The sequence below is a fragment of the Phoenix dactylifera genome, chromosome 7 (assembly GCF_051530095.1).
Source record: "Phoenix dactylifera cultivar Ajwa chromosome 7, Ajwa_hap1_PhDact_Kaust_v1.1, whole genome shotgun sequence".
In the NCBI taxonomy this organism is placed as follows: domain Eukaryota; kingdom Viridiplantae; phylum Streptophyta; class Magnoliopsida; order Arecales; family Arecaceae; genus Phoenix; species Phoenix dactylifera.
In genome coordinates this window covers 1,079,189-1,103,348 of record NC_143196.1, presented here as the reverse complement: position 1 = coordinate 1,103,348, position 24,160 = coordinate 1,079,189, and the positions used below count along the sequence as shown (strand labels likewise).

General features: G+C 37.2%; 2 protein-coding genes across 6 annotated transcripts; both read left to right on the top strand.

Annotated features, from left to right (window-relative positions):
• The first annotated feature begins 2,789 nt into the window (after window positions 1–2,789).
• LOC120110971 (transcription factor MYB1-like) lies at window positions 2,790–4,528 on the top strand. The gene is made up of 3 exons (XM_039127005.2): window positions 2,790–3,129; window positions 3,227–3,356; window positions 3,458–4,528. Exons 1-3 carry the CDS (start codon window positions 2,895–2,897, stop codon window positions 4,158–4,160), a joined length of 1,068 nt encoding a protein of 355 aa, XP_038982933.2. The 5' UTR covers window positions 2,790–2,894; the 3' UTR covers window positions 4,161–4,528.
• Window positions 4,529–12,841: 8,313 nt separating this feature from the next.
• Window positions 12,842–24,104, top strand: LOC120111139 (uncharacterized). 5 transcript variants are annotated; one of them, XR_015967125.2, is made up of 5 exons: window positions 12,842–13,091; window positions 20,091–20,188; window positions 20,331–22,865; window positions 23,132–23,563; window positions 23,650–24,104. XR_015967125.2 is itself a non-coding variant. In XM_039127655.3 (3 exons), the coding sequence occupies exons 1-3, from the start codon at window positions 13,035–13,037 to the stop codon at window positions 23,866–23,868; spliced, it is 732 nt and encodes a 243-aa protein (XP_038983583.3). In that variant the 5' UTR covers window positions 12,863–13,034; the 3' UTR covers window positions 23,869–24,104. The 5 variants fall into 5 exon arrangements, 2 of the variants coding, with proteins under 2 accessions (XP_038983583.3, XP_089780267.1); XR_015967123.2 differs by having other exon boundaries at window positions 20,091–22,865; XR_015967126.2 differs by lacking the exon at window positions 20,091–20,188 and having other exon boundaries at window positions 12,865–13,091; window positions 22,625–22,865.
• The last annotated feature ends 56 nt before the right edge of the window (window positions 24,105–24,160 follow it).

Here is a 24,160-nt window from a genome sequence, read left to right as displayed (position 1 = left end):
AGGGTTTAGCTTCACAATGCAGTGGATCTCGTTTCTAAATTCCATCCATCCTTCTCCGTAGTGGCCACAATGGTTTATATTGAGTATAGTAATCCTTCTGAATCAATACCAATGACAATGTATTACTCATAGTATTCTACCCTTAAGCCCATTAATTAACCAAAATGATAACGATAAGCAACATGCATTGTCCTACTTGAGGAGCCTTATCTCTACATGGAATGAGCCCTCAAAATTGGTGGCAAACAACAATAAGTAAAAATTAATAAGAAGTGGGTGACAATTGATCACAAATCAGAAGAAGATGGCTACATGAAAGGATTGACTAGGTTTCACAGCTAGTATCTACTTGACATCAACTTGTTCATGGATTGAATAAATCTTCCTTCCAAGCACTACAGAGTTTGTCCTGCAAAGTAATAGATCCTGGTGGAGATGGTAAGAGGACGCAATCCAAGCGGCCTGGCCCGTGCCACTGTCTTATTCTCGTTTTCCAGTCTCTGTCTTTCCCTCCTCTGCAACTCTACCTTTGTTTGAGTTGCCATGTCTCACTATAACTCTGGACGTGGGATCCGGTTCGCTGTCAAGTCAGCCCCCAGGCCTGGCTCAGTACATTGCTAATTTAACTGCTTAATGCCATTACTGCCAGAAAATTTCCTTCTCAGCCGCACAAAAACAAGGTAAGCAAAGGTGAGAAAATTGATGAGCATTCCACAGAGACATGTTTTTAACCATGACAATATATAAGACATCAAAAAGAATGTGCTGATTCTCTTTTCTCAGAAAAAAGGGAATTATTCTCTGCTCAAATAGAAAAAAAAAAGAAGTGCTGATTTTACCAGAATTATATGGTTAAAATGAGCAAAAAGATTGTGCATCTCATAATTCTTGGTTCTATACATGTCTGTAGTATTTTGAAAGATACTCGAATTTATAAAGAAATACCAGACAGGTTCGCGATCGACCATAGCTTTACAATTCAGAGAAAAAAAAAGGAGACAAAAACTTCTCAAAGAGTTGCGGCAAATTTCAATAAGCACAAACTTAATGGAAAAAGAAATGTATTTGTAATATTGAATTTTTATGTTTGTTAATGCAGAAATAAGATTGTGAGAATAACTGCACCAAACAGGGGCAACGATTTCATCACCATCAACAACACAACATTTTAAAATCCAAATTCTTTTATGAACAACTCATGGACAATTCACAAACATTGCAAAGTCCATAAAAACTGCTGGATCATGAATAAATCAAATCATCGCAGATAGATTCTGCAAATCAATGAAAACGTTTTTGAACAATTCAGGTCATATCTCCCTCTCATCAGCTTGTTTGGTAGACGATTTTTAAGTTTGCTTATTTATACATCATTCTCCTCCTCTCTTTCCTTATTTTCCTTTTTATATTCCTTCATTACCTTTGATGAAGTGGGTGGAGTAATTTTTTTTCTCCCAGAGAGAGAGAGAGAGAGCCGCGTCATTCTAACTTTTAAAACGAGTATCTGGGAGCAGAAAAGACAATCTAATGCTGTAAAATTGCAGCCAATAGGACAATATTTTTGTTGAAGTTCACTAAGCTGATGAATTGAGGAGAACGATGTAGATATTTTCATTTGACCAAAGTGATCGAAACAGGGAACTAGGTGGGAAGACTAAGAGACAATTTTGATCTAGTCCTCTAATAAGTGCATGAAACTACCTTCTTTCTTCAGTGGGTTTCATTAATCTCCTAACATTTTTTACCTGGGAAGCATCGGTCTCCTATAAAGTATTTCCTATAAATTAGACTCATTCCTCTTCCTTTTGATGGCTCATAGAAGGACAAAGAACTAAAATTAAGGAAGGTCTTATCAAGCGTTGCTTCTGACAATGGCTTCAGCAGATCCCAGAAGTTAAGGATTTCGTAGTCTAACGTTTGACTACGTTTAAACTTAATACTATGTCCCCCTCCCATAGATGTTGGTAATTCAAGGATTCATTTCCTCCAAGATCTCAGTGCAGCATTTAAATTATTCATTTGGTCACCTAACAAAAGAAAAGTATAAATAAACCTAGTCTTTCATGAAATGGTGTCAACATGTACGTTATTAATTGCTCTTGCAAGAAATCAAAAAGGTATGATACCTTTCAGTTGATATATTCAATGTTGGTTAGCTAACACAAAAAGTCTATTCCCGTAGATCATCACTAAATCTCTTTTTTTATTTTAATCTCTTTCGAGCAATCCGCAAAAAAAAAAAAAAAAAAAAAAATCTCTTCCGAGCAAAAAACTTCTATCTACTTTTACTGAAACTTATGTTTACAAGGATAATAATTAATGCTTTTTGAAAAGTTAATGTCTAATGCTTATTGGTGTTGTGTTCTATTGTAGTTATATATGTCTCCAAGTGCTTGTTTATAATGCACTTGTACATTAATATGTGAATTATCCGGTTCTTTTACTATAGTTATTTAGTGATCTTTTCCCCTCATAATGGTTATTGAATTTTCATTGTATTCTATTTTCCAAGTTTTGGTATATCAAAACTTTCTTCATCACTTGAATCAATGAAACTTTGGGTTGATGTGGTAGCACACAAATTCTTTGGGGGGATGCAAGGAACTAGTGGCAATGCATGCGCCTTGACCAGCTTTTGATATTTTGGACATGGGCTTGAGGTACTAGACCAAAGTGACCGGCTCTTGATATGCTAGGATTATTAGCTGATCTTCACCCATCTAGATGTATGAAGTATCCATTTTTTATGTTTAATATATTTCCATCTATTTATTTAATATGTCACATATAACTCTGTGACATGAAACTAAGGGGGACAGCGGTAGAACTGATACATTGTAAATTCTAGTCCAAGAGAAAGCAAATAGAAAAACATCCCCTCCAACATTTTTTTAATGGCAAGACAGACTCTAGTGGCTACCTCAGGTCTAAGTACAATATCAAGTGCAGAAGAGAGAAGGAAGCCCCAACCTCAGAAGAAGGGAGTCCTCACCATGGGAAGAGCTCCTTGCTGTGACAAAGAAAACGTGAAAAAAGGCCCATGGTCCCCTGAGGAGGATGCCAAGCTCAAGTCCTACATGGAGCAGCATGGCACTGGTGGAAACTGGATCGCCCTCCCACAGAAGATTGGTATGATTTTCCTCTAACACACCATAAATCTCTTAAACAAGTTGAACTGTTACTGCTATTAGGGCAAACAATGATGAGTTCTGCTATTGGCAATTAGGCCTCAAGCGATGCGGTAAGAGCTGCCGCCTCCGGTGGCTCAACTATCTCCGACCAAATATTAAGCATGGTGGCTTCTCTGAAGAAGAAGATAACATCATATGCAGCCTATATCTTGCTATTGGGAGCAGGTGGTAAAATTAGTTATATCTGCATGCAATCATGCGATCATTCAATATTATGACTGTATATAGCGGCATCAATAATAGCTTAGCCTTCTTTGTGTGATCAGATGGTCCATAATTGCAGCACAGTTGCCTGGAAGGACTGATAATGATATAAAGAACTACTGGAACACAAAGCTGAAGAAGAAGCTCCTGGGAAAGCAGCACAAGAATCAACAACAGGCTCGTCGAGTCTGCCGAAGAAATCAAAGGACCAAGGAATCTAAAGATGGCAACGCCATGAGTGCTAAGAAAGGTAACGATAACTCCTACTGGCCCATGCCGCCCATTCTCACTGGCCAATTCAACCAGGTGGATCGCCATGCTAGCGATGACCATGGATCGACCAAAAACTTTCTAACGAACCTCGATGGGGAGTTTTGCTTCCATGGGAGAGCTGAGCAAGGAATTTCACTTGCTTCCCCTCTGGAACAACAGCACCTGAATAGAAATTCTGTGGGTTCAATTGCACTCCCCGAACAAGCCAAATATTTCATCGATGGTTATTCTCCATCGGGCTACCGCTTATCGCAAGGTCTAGATGAGCTTGATGAGATGTTCTGCGGCAACTCAGTAAAACTACAAGGGCTGGATTGCTTCTTTGGAGCCTGGAACATGGTGGCTGAGAACAACGGGACCAGTACATCACGAAGCATGAACTGGAATAACGTAAGCCCGTTGATCTATCCGCCTGCGGTCACTAGCTATCAAGGGATGCAGCAGCAATGTCTTCCTGATGAACTCGTGCACCTCCTTGGGGCACAAATATGACTGCTGCTGTACATGAGCTGCGTAAACTTGAGTGGAGGTGGTGATGTTGGAATTCAGCTATACCCCAATAAAAACACTCTTCAGAAGAGTTGTTTGTTTGATGTGCTTTTGGTTTCAACCCCCATACTAGTGTTTCCTCATCTTTGGTTTCTTTAATTGAGTACTTAATTAGGTTAGTTCTTTTGGTAAAAAGAGCACCTATATTAGTTGTGTAGTGGTTGGTTTGTTTCCTGTTGGGATCTTCCTCCAATCCCTGAACTGTATTTGTTGTCCTTTTGATTCAGAACTTATCAAGCTCAAAGCTCTTATTTGTGTCAGGAAACATTTGGCCTGTCCTGTTATAATTACCTTGGGATGCTCCCATGCGCTAATAGGACTGCTGCTTGTGTTGAAAGGCGCTCACAGACCCTTGCATGTTAACATGCACAGGCATGGGGTTATTATGAAATGATAATTCCTTGCTATAAAGTTCTTGGAAACCAAGCCAGAAGGCACTAATTAAGAGGAGGTTGGCAACGCATTCCTAGGCTCTAGCAAGTAGAGCATCTCGAGATGTCTTCGTTCCTTCGTAGGGATCTCACGTCCAGAAACAAATTAAGCAGGATCTGTTAAATTACTTACCAAATAAAGTTTCTCTGTCATTCCATATTTATTTTTCTGGATGTGCTGTGTTCCACATCATGCTTGACGCAATTGCTACTTTTTCTTTATGAAGTTAGTATACTTATTATTTGAGAGTATTGGTACTTGAATATGGAAGACTCGCTATATCTCCATTGAAGCCTAACTTCACATTTTAATTTCATCTCTTACTTAAAGATCTAAGGTTCTGTACCTTTTTGTTTCCATGCTATTTCTCAAGCTGTTTTCTCTTTCAGAATATGATTGTCTGGTAAACATTTGAAATTTAAGGTTAATATCAATTTCATTGTAATAATGTTTCATGTCCTCTATTGACATATTACACTTCATCATTATGTTAATATCATGATGGGAATTACTATCGAGGATGTTTAGAAGGGCGGAGGGATAATAGCAGTCCAGTGTGGAGCAAATTTACATCATGAACTGCTTATGTCCAACATGAAGGTCTGTCATCCTTGCCACAAGACTACCTGATAATCACTTATGTTTTACTGATCAAAGTATCATATATATGAGCAGTATATTGCATTAAGTTGCTGTCAAAATCTGAAGCTTTTTTTCTCGACAATATAAAATAATGATCGAAACTTTCAAGTCTAACTGTTATAGTAAAATGAGTAGTAAAATAAGTTGATAGATGAGAATATAAACAAGAATAATCTAAATCCACTGGTTCTACCTATTTTTGTAGATGACATTCTCCTGTATTTGCATTGTAGCTCTATAAGCATCAAAGTCCGTGCAACATTCTAGTATCCCTTAACAATGACATGCCTAGACCTTTTTTTTTTTGAATTTGATATAATTAATTTGACTATTAATTGCTACATCTCATCTTTCACAAACTCATAACCACAGATGACAAGACAAACATCTGGAATGCAACTTTGAAATGCCTTTTTCTTTTCTTTTGCTGTAAGAAATTAATGCTTATTTTCTCCACTGGCATGAAATAATGCTCGATTTTCATTCTGATACTCACTTTATATTTGGATTTAATTATGTTATCACTGAAAGCTCATTATCTAATTAAAAATTTGTTATGGTTGCAATTGCCATCACATGATTAAAGATTTAAGGAAAACTAAAGGTAAATGGAAATACAATAAGAATAGTTCATGAAATTTCATCAAGTTTAAATAATCTTTCACATTTTATACTACGCATGATCAACACAACATTCTTGATTTGTTATAGTTGAGATTTTTGGTTTATCACCATAATACTTCAGTAACAACAAATGTTGGTCGTGTTACTTTAAGTTCTCTTTCTTGAGGAAACTAATCACTATTTATCATATCATTAACAATTCCATATATATTTCCAACTTCATATTTCCTCGTTTATCAGATATTGACATTTTATACTTCTTTCCAATATGCTTGATGGTTTACACAAAGAAGTTTGCATCCTTGAGGGCTGCAGAACTGTGTCATTCATATACACTATTAATATGATGCATTTTTAGACTCATTATTGAAACCTTACCAGTTCTGACAAATTCCATTAGCAATCTCTCCATGATGTTCCATTCAAAAAAAATCTCTCCACGATATCAATTACATGTAAATGTGTGCTATCACGTAAACAATAAACATTAACATTTATAATACCTCAAACTTATCAACAAGGATCATCTCAAAGAGTAAACTTTTGAAAGCTATGATCTGGCATTGCTTATGTTCGTGATGAGTTTATGTGTTTTCCTTATTTCAGAATTACATATTTTTCTGTGCCAAATACAGAACATTTAGGAGGACCCAACCTTTAATTTTCTGCATGAACAATAAAGCATGTCTTCATTTAATGTAATAATGCTCAAAGAACCACATGCTACTAGCATTTGATCTGTGAAGGCATATAGAATCTTATCCACAAGTTGAAATTCTCGGACTCCAATATAAAAAACTTGATTGTCTAATAGCTTCTGTTAGTTAATTGCAGTATATGGCTGACTTGTTATCCTATCTTCTCACAAGTGACTTCTCATCTAGAAAGTTATCGGATAAGAACAAATTGGTTGGAATCAATATGCTGTCAAAACTTCAAACTGGAAGTCGATTCTTTTCCTTCTTAATTCTAGCAGTGTGGGCATATACCTGCTCCATTGCTAAATCATTTTTATCCTATTATATACGCCTAACTTGTATTTCCTTCCTCTATAGTCTACTAAACCCCTTCCTTGTTTTTATACATATGCTTGCATATGCTTCTCTCTCTGAATAGCTTCGTCACATAATAAAAGTAGTGGCTGCAATGCATAGTTCATCCATGTGGATGTGTTTTTATGTCAATATAACCCGTTTCCAAGTTAGTAAATTTTGGGAATATGGTCCTTCAAGTTAAACTAGATATGATTCGATGACCCGAAATTGCTAAATTATTAGTTATTAACAATAAACTATGATATGAGACAAAATCTCATATTGTTTTGCACGAGAATGATAATGATAATGATGGTGTTGGAAAAATAATATGCCAATACTATTAAATACTTTGAAATAATTAAAATCAAAACTTTGCTAAAATAATATGATAAAAGTGACAAGCTTCCTAAAGTCACCCACAAGAGAAGTAGAGAGAGAGAGAAAGAAGAGAATATTTCTGGGAGAGTCATTAGCCAAAGATTCACAAAGCGCAACAACATCTTGAAATTATTAAACTTCATTAAATGCAAGTTTACTTGCATGAAATATCCAATATGGGATAATTCCAAAACATACAGACTTTAAGATTTGAACCTTTTCAGAATCATAAATATTCTAAAAAATTAAAATATTTCAATAGATGGGACTTGCCTGAAACGCATCATATATGTGGATGATAAGTTGCCTTCGTGGGACGAACACGATCTGTGTGTTTCTTGGTAGCAGTAAGATAGTTCTTGGTAGAATAAAAGTGAAAATATGCGAACTGAATGCAGCATGGCTCACAAAGCTTGTAAAAACAATTCATGCACATGAGAACAGGAGGGTTTTTCTCCTTTTCATGTTGAAATCTGTTAAGGCATGTACATTCACATGTATATAATGCAGAACAAATTAGCAAATGGCCCATACCATCTCCATCTAAAAATTGCCCCCAAACCAAGAGTAGGAATTAAGGGTTGCTTCAACTTCCAAGCCCCAATCAGAGCACAATGGTTCTTTAAGGAATCAACAGTACAGTCATCTTCTGGAAAACACCTAGACTGAGAATTTGAACTTATTGTATATTAGCAGAACAATTCAGAGAAGGCCAGTCATAAGGAGACTTGCATTCAAGGTTCTCTGAGTATATATTGCAAATGTCTTTGTGAGCATGGCATTAATGGAAGGAATGGTATATGACTTGCTCAACCATCCCTTTTACAAAAACCATTCCCTTTTCCAAGTCCCCCATGCCGATGGAAGGAGAACATGTCTCTAATTGAGCAGCATGTTTTCCTTGGTCTAATACCAGTTACTATCACTGATATAAGTGCTAAACTCAATTTTTTCTTTCAAAGAATATCTGGTAGAGAAGGCTTGGAGGTTAGCCCTCTCATTATATCCAAATGATCCTCTGTGAAGGCAGGCTTCGGGTCACCAATACTGTCACCAAGAGACTTCACCAGCAGACTTGTTGCCACCTTTACCCTAGAGTTAAGGACAGGGAAGATGCACGGAGACTGTTTAACTCTATGTTCTACTTCTTAACCTCATGGTCTAAAGACTTGTTACTAAGCAACTAATGTAATCCAATACTAGTTAATTTCTTTTATCTGTAACTCCTTCAGTAAGTATCTGATACAATAATTGTAGCAGCACAACGGCACCATATACAACTGCTACAACATTCCGTAATGATCTTAATATGCAAACAATCAGCCAGTACCTTCTCACAATTAATTACTTTCTTGGTCGGGCGAGGAGGCTCTGAGCATGATTATGACTGTAAAGCAGTGAGAATATCCTTAAACCAGCAGGGTTATGGAAGAAAGGGCCCCATGCTAAACGTCAAAGCTTGACAAGTTGGACTTGGAAGGCACATGCCCTCAAATCAATGACCATATAATAACATCGACAAGTTTAAGACAAAAACCAGGCGACAACCTTAACACCATCTTTTTCCTACTATCTTAGGCGTGCGGTATCTGGAATCCCGTTTGTTTATTTAATGACATGGACAGTCACTGAGGTGGGAGATTTGTTTTCAGCAGCCTAGTTTCATGTCATATTCCGTCTTAAATCATCATATATTTTAACTTGGTCTGACGATATGATCAGTGCTTTTCAGCACGCATGTCTCTTGATCGATGCAATTGTAAATGATTCTCCTTCCAAGAGGAAGCTGTTAGCATGGTTCTGATTGAGCTGTCAAAGGAAGGATAAAGGGATAAAGATGGTCTGCACAATGTCTTCTTCTTTGCGTCCTCCTCCGTCACTACTATAATAGATTATTATACCTGCTTTTTGTCTTTTCGATCTTGTGCTCATGGATTGAATGGAGGATCTTAGATGTATTAGTGGAGGATAAATGAATTTACCTACCGGAGAAGGGATATGCCGGTGTAACATATTGTTCTTAGGTTGGTCATGATTACAAGTGGCCATAAGGTAATCTCATCGGAGGTGACGATCAAGAAAGGAATATTGCTCATAAAAATTGAAGATGATCAAGAATGGAATGGTGCATGTGGAAGAAGAACCAGCAACTGACCATTTTTTTTTTCTTCTTTTAAAATAATATGTTATACCAAGAGAAACGCAACCGACAAGGGTAGAACATGTTTTAAAACTCGGAATAAATTGGATAAGGAGTAAAATTAAATCTAAGAGAATCTATATATTAGTAAACAAAGACTGCATCAATTTAGTGACGTATCAATTCTCATGCTTTTCTTGAGATTTGTAATAAAGCCAACCAGAAGGCAGACGAAAACGCCCTCCTAGGGTGACAGTGTCGAACATAGGGTATGCCTACACGTGTCACCCATATGTCACGTGTCACCCACACACAACGGATGTGATTACAGCCCAAAGCATCAGACAATAAAAAAAAATGTAGGGGAGACAAAATAGAAGCGTGGGTCTTCCAGATAAACTCGCCGGGGTAATGAGCCACATAGGATCCCACCCAGTCCGCAGCATGGGTCCTCTTCTCTTTTCACAGGACCGGCATTGCATCCAAATTGTGCAAACATCCTGCTGAAATGTTCTGGTGAGGTTCCTCTTCTTTTTTTTCAGCCATGTTTTATCCTTCCATTTTTAGAACTCATGGGATTGTTTGGGGGGTTACTGCAAGTGAACCACAGCCTTCCGCTTCCCTTGGTGCATCATCTGAGAAAGGGAGTATTCTGCTGCTTCGAGGTTTGTTTGCTTTCTTTCTCCCTTTGTTTTCATCAGAGCAGCGGGGGATTGCTGCCGGGGAATCGACAGCCTTCCTCTTCCCGTGCTGCATCATGTGGAAAGGGGAGAGCTACTGTTGAGAATTGGGAAGAGGGCAGCTCTAGGATTAGGGTTTTTTTTGGTTAAAGTGGGGAACAGTGTCTGTTGCAGTGAATGGGATGCATGTCCTGCAGCTATTGTACCTGTGTCTCAGTCAAGGTGCATGAATGGAGCGGTTGCTGCTACTCCTGTGAGTGGAACAGATGGCAGATATATAGTGACCGATTCCCTTTCAAAGAAAAAGCCACATAGATGCTCTATGTAGGGACAACCACTTGTTTGGCGATTCTGCCCATGGGGAGGGGTTGGTGTGGGTAACTGCATATTCTTTTCCTCCCATGTAGTTGCCCGGACGAAGTAGAGGAAAGCGGGGAAGAGAAGAGCTAAAGGGGACGACTGTCAGTGCTAGAATTCGGAGTGGGGGATGCCGAGTGAGGAGGATATGGAGGAAGTTTACATAGTGGGGAGGTGGCTGATTCAGATGAGGGTGATATCTCGCTCGAGAAGAGAGTAGAGAAGATGGTGGAACCGGGAGAGATTAGAGCCATGTAGGTGTCACTGGTGCAACAGAGCACCGGAGACGGAGAGGCATATGTCACAATTCAGGATCTCATTCAAAAAAAGTGGTCGAAATGTACGTATTATTTAGATTTCTTGATCTTGTATAAGTATACAAGATCTATCTGACGAATGATTGATGTAAGACTAAACACACGCCTGCATAGATCCTCATATACTCCCCCCCCCACATTTAAGTTCTGATATCCTCGTCGGGCTAAAAATTCAAATCTATTAAAATCTAATCACAAGCACTACGATTGGTTCGTGGTCAGCCTCGATGTACTTGTGCTTTAGTATCCCCTAGTCCATATAGGTTATAGGTCGAGTCCACTCTGATTTCATTTTGTAACAACCTAGAACCTCATTCAAAAAGGCTAGCTAGAAGGTATTATTTAGATATCTCGATCCCGTAAAAGTACCCAATATCAATCGTACGAATAACTGAGGTAGGACTAAATACACGCCCACACAAATTCTTACATACTCTCTTCGTTTAAGCCTTGACGTCCTCGTCAGGCTAAGAGTTCAAATCCATTCAAATCTTATCACAAGCACCACAATTTTTTTCATTATATACTAATATATTATGATTTATCAAATAGCACTATTTTATCTAATCTTTCATGTTTGTATACATATCGTATTATATTGTTTTTGCAAACAGAACAGCAAAAGACATGTAAAATAGTTTGCGCTTGCATCTATCATCGAAAAAATAGAATTGGAAAATAATGGTCAAACTTGCAATAATTTGGGGTTCAATAAATCCCAAGACTGATAATTAGTTGCTGAGTGTTGATTGTATCCTGATTGATGCAGAGGTTATACCAATACTTTTATAACATCTTATTCATTTTTTTATATATATGCGTTCTACTTTTATAGTTCTACTAATTTTGTTTTATATAGGGACTACGATTCAAGCATCAATCCATAGATAAGATGTTGCACAATACAAAGCTTGCTCATTGAAGGGAAGGAATATCTTTTTAAAAAAATCAATGTTGCATTGAACAAAAAAAAAGTTTTAAAACTGTTGTGCATCAATATATTACCTATATTAATAGATAGACAACTGTACAACAAGCGGATTGCGACAACGCTCCATACCGCTTCAAAAATATAATTTTATTGATTTTGATGAACTGTCGGTTAGAAATATATTTGATAGGTACGCATAAACTTTATTTACCATTATTCATAATTTGATATATTAATCTATTGCAGTTGTTATTAGTCATATCATAGCTGTTGGATCTCTTAAACAAACATATATCAATCAAAAGCTGATTTATAAAAACAATTTAAAATAAAAAATTTAAAGTAACATGTACCGGCTCAATTTTCTTTTCAGTTATCATCATACGCAAATATTTTCATTCATATGTATTTTCTTATCTTTACATAGTATAACATCATCAAATATCCATATCTATTTTATCTAATTTGTAGCATGCAAGAAGTATCCATCACCTTCTGAGCCAAACTTGTTGAAGTGATCAAAATGTTATCATGAAAAGGAAAGAAAAGGCCCAGTTATTGCTATTTTGACAAGCATGACTATAAGAATATATAGAGATAATTTTTTCTCTACAATATTTTCTTTTATGGAAATCAATATTGCAATTATTAAAATAATTTACATTGTTCTGTATCTATCGAAAAAAAAATGCTTATCAAACATGTTTGGCACCAAGATTTTACATGGATATGGAGATGTTGGAAATAATAGGGTACCAAAGCAGGTTATGACATAGAAATTTACAATATTATATTTAACAAAAATCAGAATCATGTATTACGATCTAAATGTACCTAAAAACTTCAGAAATAACTTCCAATCATCTATACAAAAAATCATTTAGGATGTCACTTGCAAAGGGATTACGACCAAGCCAATTTAAGTGCTCTTACCATTGGATTGGTTATTTTTTTAATTATTTTTATTTGTATTTTATTACTATTTTTTCTTATAGTACTTTAATAGAATCTTTCCCTTTTTTTTTCAGTTCTCGCGAACAAGATTGATATTTTCTTCGTTTATTTCGGTTAAAACCCGCTGTGCAGTGTAGGTGCATTAAACGGACGGTCTGATCATAGCGAACATAAAATTCACTCTCACCGTACTCCTTTCGCTCTGTATGGAAAGGAAATCCACTTGAGCGTCGCAGCTTGGGACATAGAGTCAGTGGAGTTAGGGCGCCGCGAGGGAGAGTGCACCGAGGAAGAGGAAGAGAGAAGGCAAGAGTCAGTGGAGTCGATGGGAATGGCTACGCTGATGGCTTTTCCGAATCCTCCCATCGCTCTGAGGAGCAAGGCAAGTGCGAGATTTCCCCGTCTTCTCCCTCCCTCTGCGTTTTTTTTTTCTTGAGTTCCTTTTCGACCATCTTTTCTCAGGATTTGGAGATTGTATGCACTTCTCTTGTTAATTGTTGAACTTCTCTTGGTTCTTTGATGCCTTTTGCGGAATTTTGATACCAACTGCTGCGTGGAGTCGCGTGCTGGCTGTGATGGAATTAGGGTTTCGAGAATGGTGAAGAAAGATAAGTTTAGGATTTGGCTTTGCTTTCCATCCTTAAACGATGTCATCTACTTTTTACTTTTAAAGATCCCCATAGTCCTGGTTGGCAATGAAAGTATGAAATCTCCAGGAATAAAAAAAAGTTTAGAAGATTCTGAAGTTTGGCCATAAATAATGAGATGCCTACATAAGCTGATAATCGGATTTAGGAAAATAAATGTATCTTTTTGGTATTTTGAGGCTCGCTGTTCCGATTCAACTTGGATTTCTTCTTTTTTTTTTTGGAGGGACCTACTTTGATAAGCAATATCGAGTCTTTTGGCTTATACATGCTGTTGAGCAGCATGAGTTGTTTCTTAAAACATTGACTACCTGCTAGAATTTGCATTGGTTAAGTTGATCCTTTGATCATTTGATTAATGTGGCTCAGTTCAAAAATAACTATCCTAACCAGCCGAAAATCCTGAGACTGTCTGTTTAAAAAGTGGTGATGCTGATGTGAGTTGAATTTTCCTTAATGTAGATGTGCTGTTCACATTATTAAAACATTACACAATTATAATAGGTGTATATTCTTAAGTTGTACATTCTCCAAGATTCTACTGTTGATGACCATGTTGCATATTTTCCTACTACCTAAACATTATTTTTTGAAAAGGCTTGTTTGCTGACCATCTAATTATTCGTAGTTTTAGTCAATCTCCAACTCTGTCATCCAAGAGGAGTTTCTAGTTGTTGTCACTAGTAATCTTTATGATTTTTTGTAATATTCTATTCAGTGCCAAATTGCTGGACATTATATTGTTTATATCCATTCCGAGGAGAAGTGATAAATCTTTGTGGCACCATTTCTAGGCTCTTTGCCTCTCATCATTTTCACAACTGAAAATAATACCTATGTAGATGCTGACCGGGCTGGTGATATGAGAAATTCCTTGGTCATTCTATCATTTTATGAAAGGAAGATGATGTCTCCTGCTAGAAAGCCAGAGTACTATACCATGACTAATGCATTTGTTGAAGTTGTCTGGCCTTCTTTCTTCCTTACCAACATTAGGTATCTATAATTGTGCTTGCACTCCATCCTGACAATTGAGTGTTATATAGAAATACCAAGCATTTTAAGATTGACTGTCATTTAAAATGCTGTTGTTATCTTACTTGGGCGCCAACTAAGTATTTGGTGAATTTGACAAACTTTTTATATACTATGCGCCTTGGGTTTGTAAGGGATGTTAAAGTGTATATAGATAATTTATTGAATTTGTATATAAGATTTTGTGTTTAATTGGTGGTATTCTTATCTCTCTGGTGATTTTGTTGCATGTCCATGAATATCTTGGCACTTAGCATGTGTAAAATATACAAATCATTCCAAAGGAAAGAGCACTTGATGGTTGCCTAAGTTCCAGCAAATGATGAATAATTGAGATTGGATTGCTATCCATGTTTCTGGAACTCATGAGACTGAAGTAAGAATTGCATATCAACAAATATCGATGGGTTGATATGTGTCAAACGTGTCAAGTTCATACAGGGGCGGCCCAATACATTTGAAGGCTTAAGGCAGATTCAGTGAATGAGGCCTTTTTTTTTTATTATTTAAATAATAAATTTTTTAATAAATATAAAATACTTAAACAAAGATATGAAAATAGATAGCTGTCAAGTACATTATTCCAATAAAGATACATGAATGTAACAAAGACAGGCAAAAAGCCTCTTCAGTTTAATATAATTTTTGAATGAAAGCATGGAAAAGTAATTACGCTAAAAGAAGGCCCATGAAACTGATTAAATAACTAAGATAAAAAAGGGCCAACCCTCTCCCCCTCCTTTTCTCTCTCTACCACCCAAGAGGGGAGAAGAAACAGAGAGGAGAAAATTAAAAGAATCTCCACCCTCCAAGAAGTCCATCTCCAATCCCCCTATCTTTCTTCCTGATGGCCCAGCTGGATCAGGAGTAATGTAAGGGAAGGAAAACCAAGACCAAAACCAAAAAAGAGAAGGGATAAAAGATAAGAGTGGCTTCAGACGTGTATCAAGCCAACCAAATCCCTCCTCTCTCTCTCTCTCCACCCAAAACAAAACTACCGTCCCCAACTTCCCAAATTGCCCCCCTGCAGGCCAGGAAACTCTCCACCTCCTTTCCATCAAGGGGGAAGACTCGCAGCCAGCTCATGTTCCCGTTTTATATGGGGGCCTTTGCTTCCTTTTGGTCACGGTCAGACACAGAAAACAGGGCAAGGAACCTCCCTCTCCCCCCTTCTCTCTCTCTCTCTCTCAATCTCTTTCTCTCTTCTCCTCTCTTTATTTTATCGCAAGTCGGTGCCTTTTTGCCTTTTCCCTTCCTTCTGTGGTTATCTTTCCTTTGCCTCCTGGAGGCCTTCCATTGGCCCGAGGCCTTAGGCGACTGCCTCGGTCGCCTAAGGCTCGGGCTGGCCCTGAGTTCATACAGAGAGAGGGGAAGAGGGGGGGGGGGAGGCGCAGGTCTGTGAGAATATTAATGCTTCTGCTTCTGATTGTTGTGGCTGTGGCAGCTAGTTTCAGCCTTCATCGCTACCGTCATTGTGGCTGATTGCTGCCACTTCGAATGAGAGACTTCGGCAAAGTTGGTAGGAAGTTAAGGGAGTGAATGTGAAGGGAGAGTAGCGGGGCAAGGGAAGGGTAGATAGGGTTGGGAAGAGGAGGGGGAAGCAGATAGGACATTTGTTCCCTCAAGTCACTCTTCCACATTGAATGCAAGAGAAATTGGACCACCTTGTTCTAGAACCACATTTGGACCATCCACTGACAGGAGAGCCCACTTCATTTGGTTCTCTGACTATAGTAAGTAGTTTGGTTTAGATGATGTCTAAGGGGAGTTTATTATGTATTGGACTAGCTCCCCAACCTTGCAGCCTTCATTTCTAGTTTACAGTAACTAGTTAATTAATTCTCAGAAAATCATTAGTTAATGAAAGTTCTGCCCGAATGGGGTTGCATTCTATTTTTTTTGATGTGATTAGTGGTCAGCTAATATAGATCTAACTAAAAATAAACCCATCATCTATTATACACGTGATTGATTAGAAAAGATGAATAATTTAATAATTCATTGTGATTCCATCAACCAATAAATTGGTTCAAATCATATATTCTTTTAATTAGACATCTTTAATTGATATGAAACATTTCACCAAGTTATTTGCATGAAGATTTTGAAGGGAACTAGTATCTAACGAATGAAAGTGATCCTATTAGCTGTTAAAATATTTAATTTTAGGTTCTATGCGATCATATAAGTAAATTTATATGCACATGTGTGCATGTACATACTTATGTATGTATTGTATGGATAACTTAATAAGTTATTCCTATCAACAAATCACAAATATATGCGCATGTATTGGACTAAATAGTCTTACATATGTGGGGGTATCTTTTTGTCATTTGGCCTATGCCACCAATGCATTGAAAAGTGAAATAATCATCGAAACAGTCATTACAGAAAAAGATGCTTTGATGGAATGGCTAAATAACAAAAACACCCTCATGCACTTATGACTATTTGATACAATCCATGAAGGATAAATTTGTCATTTGCAGATTGGAGCAACTTAAAAGATGCTTTGGAGGGAGTATCATTATATTTCTACCATTCATATACATCTATGAGATAGAGAGTCTGAAGAGGATTGGAGGAGTGTGTAACAGAATTTGATATCTTCTTTTTTAGTCAGTTTATTTTGAAGTTTGTGTACCACATTACTATATTGAGAAGTAAACTCTTGCTATTGCCTGATGTCTTGTAACTTCTTTAGAAGAAAGGTGTTAAGATCTGTGCAAATTAAAGAGTATAGTATATCCTAACAAGCTTTATGCAATGTTCAAGCTTCATATTTAGTTGGTTACCAATTCTTTTCAAGTGTGTATAGAAAAAATGCACAAGGCAATTACATAAGAGCAACTTTGTGAGGATATTCATGCAATTTTGCATATTTAGGACTGTATACACTCAAAAGAAGCCATTAAAAAATGATCAAAACTTGACCGAGACTTGCCAAGTCTTTCATGACTTGGTTGAATCAATAAGTCAAAAAAAGGCCAAATAACATTGTCATTTTTTTTTTGTTTAAGATATTAACTTAGTCAAGTTGGAATATTGGATGACCATTTTGGTAATTCTATTCTCCTATTTGATTATCATTATTGAGTCTATGACATTTACATATTCTTCATTATTTTTGGAATATTCAAGCATATTAAGTTTAAATTAATTATAGATGTTTAAATCAGTGAAATGCCTTTGTGTGATTTATAAATGGTGAATTATTCATTTGTTGAGGCGATAATTTCACAAAGATGTCAAGATTTCTTTTATAAGAATTGATGTCAACATAGGATCATGCGACATGATAATGCTGATTCTTTTTTGGTCACCCTCCTCAATTAAGAGTGATCGAATTATCTTCACTGGAATTGACTTTTACCATTTGAGTATATGCCTTAAAGCATGTGATTGAATTATATTGAATTTGGAGCACATGCTCAAATGGTAGAAGTCAAATCCAGTGAAGATAGTTTAGTTATTTTTAACTGAAAAGGGTGACAAAAAAGATCAATATTATCATGCTGCATGATCTCAAATTGATATCAATTCTTATGGAATAAGTCATGACGCCTTTATGAAATTCTCATCTTAGCAAACAAACAATAATTCAACATGTATAAATCACTAAAAAATATTTTACCGATCTAAATATCTACAATTAATTTAAATTCAATATGCTTTAATTTTTTAAAAATAATGAAGAATATATGGATGTCATAGACTCAAATGGAGAATAGTATTACCAAAATGATCACCTAATATTCCAACTTGACTGAGTGAAGATCTTAAACAAAGAATATTGGCAATGTGAATTGGCCTTTTCTGACTTGTCAATCCAGCTGAATCATAAAAGACTCAGCAAATTTCAACTAAGTTTTACACTTTTTTTTAATGATTTTTTTGAGTGTATATCCTCCTAAATAGGCAAAATTGCATGAATACCCATGCGAAGTTGCTATTTGCATGTATACCCTTATATTTTTTTTTTGCATATCTACCTCTGAGGATATTTCAGTCATTTTAATTTTAAATCATTTATTTTTAACAGCATTAGATGGTATGGGTACATATGCAAAATAGAAAAATAAAAAAAGGGTATATATATGCAAAACAAGTGTTTTATGAGGGTATTCATGCAATTAGTAACTTTGCAAGAGTATTCATGCAATTTTGCATATTTAGGATGGTATTCGTGCATAAAAATCCTTAAAAAATCATATTTTTGTTTCATCGTCGTGCCCCTTAGCTCATGTTTAGTCAATAAAATTAAGACTTACAGTGTTGCATGCCCGTGCCATTTCTGGCTAGCAATGGCATGGTATTTGCCATCTTGCGCTATTGCATGGGAAGACTTGCATATATGGACATGCACTTGCATTTTAGGAAGCGATGCCTTCCCTTCTGTGCGTGATCTATGGGATTACTAAATCATAATGAGAATAGGAAAACACAATAATAAAAGGCACATAAAATATACATGAAAAACCCTCAACAAGGAAAAACCATGGGGGCAACAAGAAACTGTCCACTAGGCCATGAGGGGTTACAAATTCACCTCTTAAGCTGATCAATCGTGACCCAAAGTTCATCACTTGTGTACACAACTGTACACGGTATTAGTAATCACCCCCACAGGAATCACTAGGGAGGATGTCAAGAAAATACAAAGTTATCAAACTAGTACCAAGTAAAAAAATGTCCTGTGTTGAGGATGTTTTTTGGAGTCGAGATTTGAGCACTTGAGAAGATTTATTTCTCTCCTCTTCCTATCTCTTCTCTTTTCTTCCCACTTCTTTTCTTTCTTCTCTCTTCCCTACTTTCTTTGCTCTCCCACTTGAGTGTGTTCTTGGCTGCAAACCCCATGAGCAGTTTTTAGGTCTTTTAACATCCCCAAACCCCCTTCGCCTCTCTCTCCTACCCATTTAGGAAAAGATGCATGGGTTTGGTTGGGTCAGCACTAGGAGCGAGGGGCACATAAGCTGGATCCCACTCTAACAACCTACCCCTCCAGCTCATGAGCTTAGTAGTTCTCTTGCCCAATAAACACCATGCTTACATTGAACCCACCTTTACTAAGCTCCAACATTGCCTATACTTATCCTTCAGTAAGGTCTGACTCATCAAATATAATGGATTTCCATTCTTTGCAGAAGATGTTTTGTGTTGCGTGCTAGTCAGGCAATGACTCCTCTGCCTATGCTGCAAGTTTGGTCAAGGCTTTAACCCACTGGTGTTCACTTTGTTCTTATATAGTTTCACTACAGTGCAATATTGCTTCCCTCTTACCACCACAAGAGACCCTTTGGTAATCTTTCAGCACTCATCCCCGAAGTTGTTCTCATAGCCATGTCCATTCAACTTGCCCTGAAATCAAGTTCACTTGAACGTCTGGTACATACCTCATATCCTTGAGAACCAACCTGAGCCAATATCAGTCTCAACACAAACTTCACTTACTCGCAATTAATTTTGGAAGTGCTATTATTTACTGTCTTTTTATAGCCAAAATCCTGTCTTGTACGATACAAACAGATCCCTCATGAAGTAGATGGGAGGCACAGTTGTCAACCACCCAATCAATACATTGGCATGCAACACCTAGACAACTTTAGTTGCTAATTGAGAGTCTAGTCATAACATCTCCTATATAAACAGTCTTTATCTCTATTTTTCATTTTGTTTTCATTTAATTCTCTCTTCAGCTTGCAACACTCCCTTTCCAAGTGCCTTGTCTTGCCACAATGGTAACAAGCGATTTCCTTGAATATGGACCAATCTTCTCACTTCTCATGATTGTGAGGTTTGTTGTCTTTGGCTCTCCCATTATTTTCTGTAACCAATTTGCTTGTAAGTGTGAGGAATCAATGGATTTTCTTCTTGTCTCCTCATTGAGCAAAACTATTTGTGACTCGTTCTATTATCATGACCTCATCTTCGAATAGAGTCAGGCAAAGACACCACCAAAATCTCCCAGCTACGAACTGAGCAGCAACAATTCTTGCAACTTGTCATCAAGCACCATCTTCACGGAGGTGAGCTAATTCACAATGCTTGACATCGTATTTCCTGCAATGGATCCATCTTTTTGAAATTTCAGGTTCACCTGCTTCTATGTAAAGCAGGCTTTAACTTTGGCCATCTTCCTCCTATAGAGCCCTTCTAGTTTCTTCCATCAAACAATGTGCTCAAGTCTCGGGCGACAGATGGTGCAACACATTGTCATCCAACTATTGCCAAATGTGCCTGATAACATTCCTATCTAATTGCTTCCACTTCATATTTAACATCTCCTTTGGTTTGGCCTCAACTCCTTTAAGAGGGGCATATAGATCATTGCAGTACATAGACTTTCTATCCGGGCCGTCCAGATAAAACAGTTACTCCTGTTCAGGCTGATCATCCTGTCTATTTTTTCCGTCCATGATGCACACATGAATAATGGATCCTTACCATGTGCTCCGATACCACTTGTTGGGGAAAGATGCATTCCTTTCTATGTATAACCTATGGGATTACCAAGCTACAAAGAGAATAAAAAATACTGCAACGGAAGGCACATAAAATTTACGTGAAAAACCCTCAATGGGGAAGAATTACGGGCAACAAGAAGCAATCCACTAAGCCATGGAGAGTTACAACTTCACCTCTTAGGTCAATCAATCCTGTCCAAGGATTACCACAGTGTGCACAACTTGAGCATGGTATTACTGACACAATCACAAGGGAGGATGACAAGAAAAACACAAAGAGATCAAACTAGTTCCAAGTAAGAGGATGTGAAGCCATGTGCCAAGCCTGGACTGGTGCCACATGGCAACGACGAGATCTGGAGATGAGATTGGAGCATCTAAGGAGAGGATTTTTCTTTCCTCTATCCTCTGTCCTATTTTTTTCTCTCTTCTTTTTCGTTTCTCCTCTTCTCTTTCTTCGCTCTCCCAATCATGTTTGTTATTGGCCATGCACCTTAGCAAACCCTTATGGCCTTTTAACTTTCCCAAACACCCGCTCTCTCTCTCTCTCTTTCTCTCTAACCTTCTGGGAAAAGAGAAGCGTAGGTTTGGTTGGATCAACACTAGGAGCAGGGGGTCCACATGAGCTGGATCCCACCCTAACATCACACACATGCAGTGTCAAGCAGCCTTGCCCCATGCTAATCCATCATTGGAATGGTACATGCTAGTCTAGCTGGCACTTAATCCTTGAATACAATATCCAATATTTTCTTCAACTGGTTCACATATGCTTCATAGTACTTGCTCCAAGTAGGTTACTGAATCACTTCATGCTCTTCTGGGGAATTATTCTACAACTCTTGCTCTTACTAACAACAATTTGACACATTCATGGAAACAATTGTGCAAGTGGGATTTAAAGCATTACCAAACTTCCCTAATTGAGAATAGAATCCCCCTAGTCTTTGAGAGATATTTACTGTAATATTCTGGACAGCATTCAACTCCATGCTTATAGGATTATTTATTATTACTAAACAACTCTGTTGAATATATTCAACTTTCCTAAGTACATGGAACATAGAATTTTTATAAATATTCAACATAGTGACAGAAGCACACACACCAGAAAAGAAGAGGTCAACCATTTTAGTTCTTTTGCCAAACAATGTCAAATGTCAAACTCTATATGATTCTTTCCTAATTTTTCATCTGAACAGACAAGTTATGAGACAGTGTGCTAGACATTTCAATGGAAAGGTAATTGTTTGGCATCCTAGGAGTTTGTTGGCTAGGTATACTAATAAAATTTGGACATACCCTTTTCTTGGGTTGTTGAAATTTCAGCAAAATTCCAAATAAGTTTAGAAGTGATTGAACTCTCAGTCTCCATTGTTACATTCTTGGAAGAAGCATTAAAACTTTTATATGAAGACTGATAGGAACTCAAAACAATGAACATGCATACATAGACATGGATATCCCTAGTTTCATTTTTTTTGTCCTAATTTTCAAGTACATGAAGAACAAACACCTCATTATGGCTGTCTAGCACTTATCTCCCTGCCAGTATTCATGCATCATATTGAACCTTTGTTGCAGTATTCAATTGGCTGGGTGGTTCTAATTGTGAATAATCACAACTCAATAGTTTGATTGCAGTATGGTTGATATTTGAATATTAATTCAAGAAACATCACACAGTCCAATATTTGAGTGCTTTGATTTTAAGAAGATTGATGTTCATGTTGTTGTTGCATTTTGAGAATGCTTTGCATAATCAGAACAGCAGAATCAAAGTGATTTAGGAGCAGCCACCAACTTCACAAAATATCCATGAGACTAAAGGGCTGCACGAGTTGAAATGAGATTAGGTGGGAGCACCAATGAAAGATGAAACCTTGCAAAGAAAGTGGCTTTTTTTAGTTGAAACTAAAGGTTGCTGCAGAATTAAGCTGAGCTGGATGGAATTAGTAAGCCAAGTTCTAAGGAAGTCCATTATGCTGACAACTTGGGCAACATGTGGTAAGATGATATTCTAACGCCGAGCATATAACATGCAAAAGATATTGCTGAACATGTGATGTTTGTAACAATAACATTTATTTTGTCTAGTTTCTTGCTATGAAATCTGAAGCAATCCCTGATTCATGAACAACTTATAGTTTTTGACACAATGTTTTTTGTAGCATTTTGTTAACACAATGTTATGAAGTATACATTCCTGCTTCTGCTTGAAATTTGATAAGTTGTTTCAAATGCTTCAGCATATCATCAATCTTTCCTTGCAGATAGAGATTTCCCAGAGCTGCAGAACTCTAGCCCATTACAGAGCCTCAGTATCCATAGGATCTCATTCTAGGTGGCACTTTTTGACTCATTCCATTAAAATACGAGCTGCTGAACATTTTGGTGAGCCAAAAAATGTAACTGGTTTCCTGCACGATTTAGTAGAGAGCTTGTGGAAGACTTCTCCCAGACCACTGAATAAGTTCCCATGGAAGGAAGCTAAAGATAAGGTTATAGAGCGCTTGCTCTTTCTTGGACAGAAGGCTTTGAAATGGTCCACTATTGTGCTTCTTGTTGTCAGTTCTGTATCAGATGTCTTGCTGGCAATCTCAAGAAATAGAGAGCTGATGATTCCACTCGGTTTATTCATAGGTGTTGCACTGACAGATTTCTTAAAGGAGTTCTTTCACGACTATTTTCAGAGAAGTATAAAGGTTAACTTGTTGCTTACTTGCAATCTATCACTGCATTTTATTCTTTAGTCGACAAACTTACATTGCTTCTACTGGCTGTCGGACAGGATGACTCTTTTAAGCATCTCGTGGGCATTGGATTGTTTTTTGTGCTCGTTAAGCTTATCTCGTTATGCATGGAAATTCCAAGGCGGGTATTTTTTTCTCATATTGGGAATGGTGGCTTGATGCAAGTCTTCTGGTTGTCAAAAGAGTTGCAGCACACTGAGGATATTGGGAATCAGAAAGAGCAAAGGTTGGATGCCTCGGTGTCAGAAGTTCAATAGATTGAAATGTGCGACTTTACCGCATAAAGAGATTGCTGTCGTGAGCCGGATCATGAGTTATTATTTTGGGCTTTTGCTGAGTGATGATTTCTTCCAGGGTCTGAATTCTTCGTAATAAATTTTGTGTTGTACCAGTTTTCTGAAGCTGTAGAGCATCATTCGCATGCAAATTGTAATTTACATAATTTTAAAAATGAGCTATGAATTAAGTCAGATTGTCAATCAGGTCAAATCAACTCTGTTTTTCAGCAGTGAACTAAGATTCGTGAATCCTTAAACTGTTTGATTCATC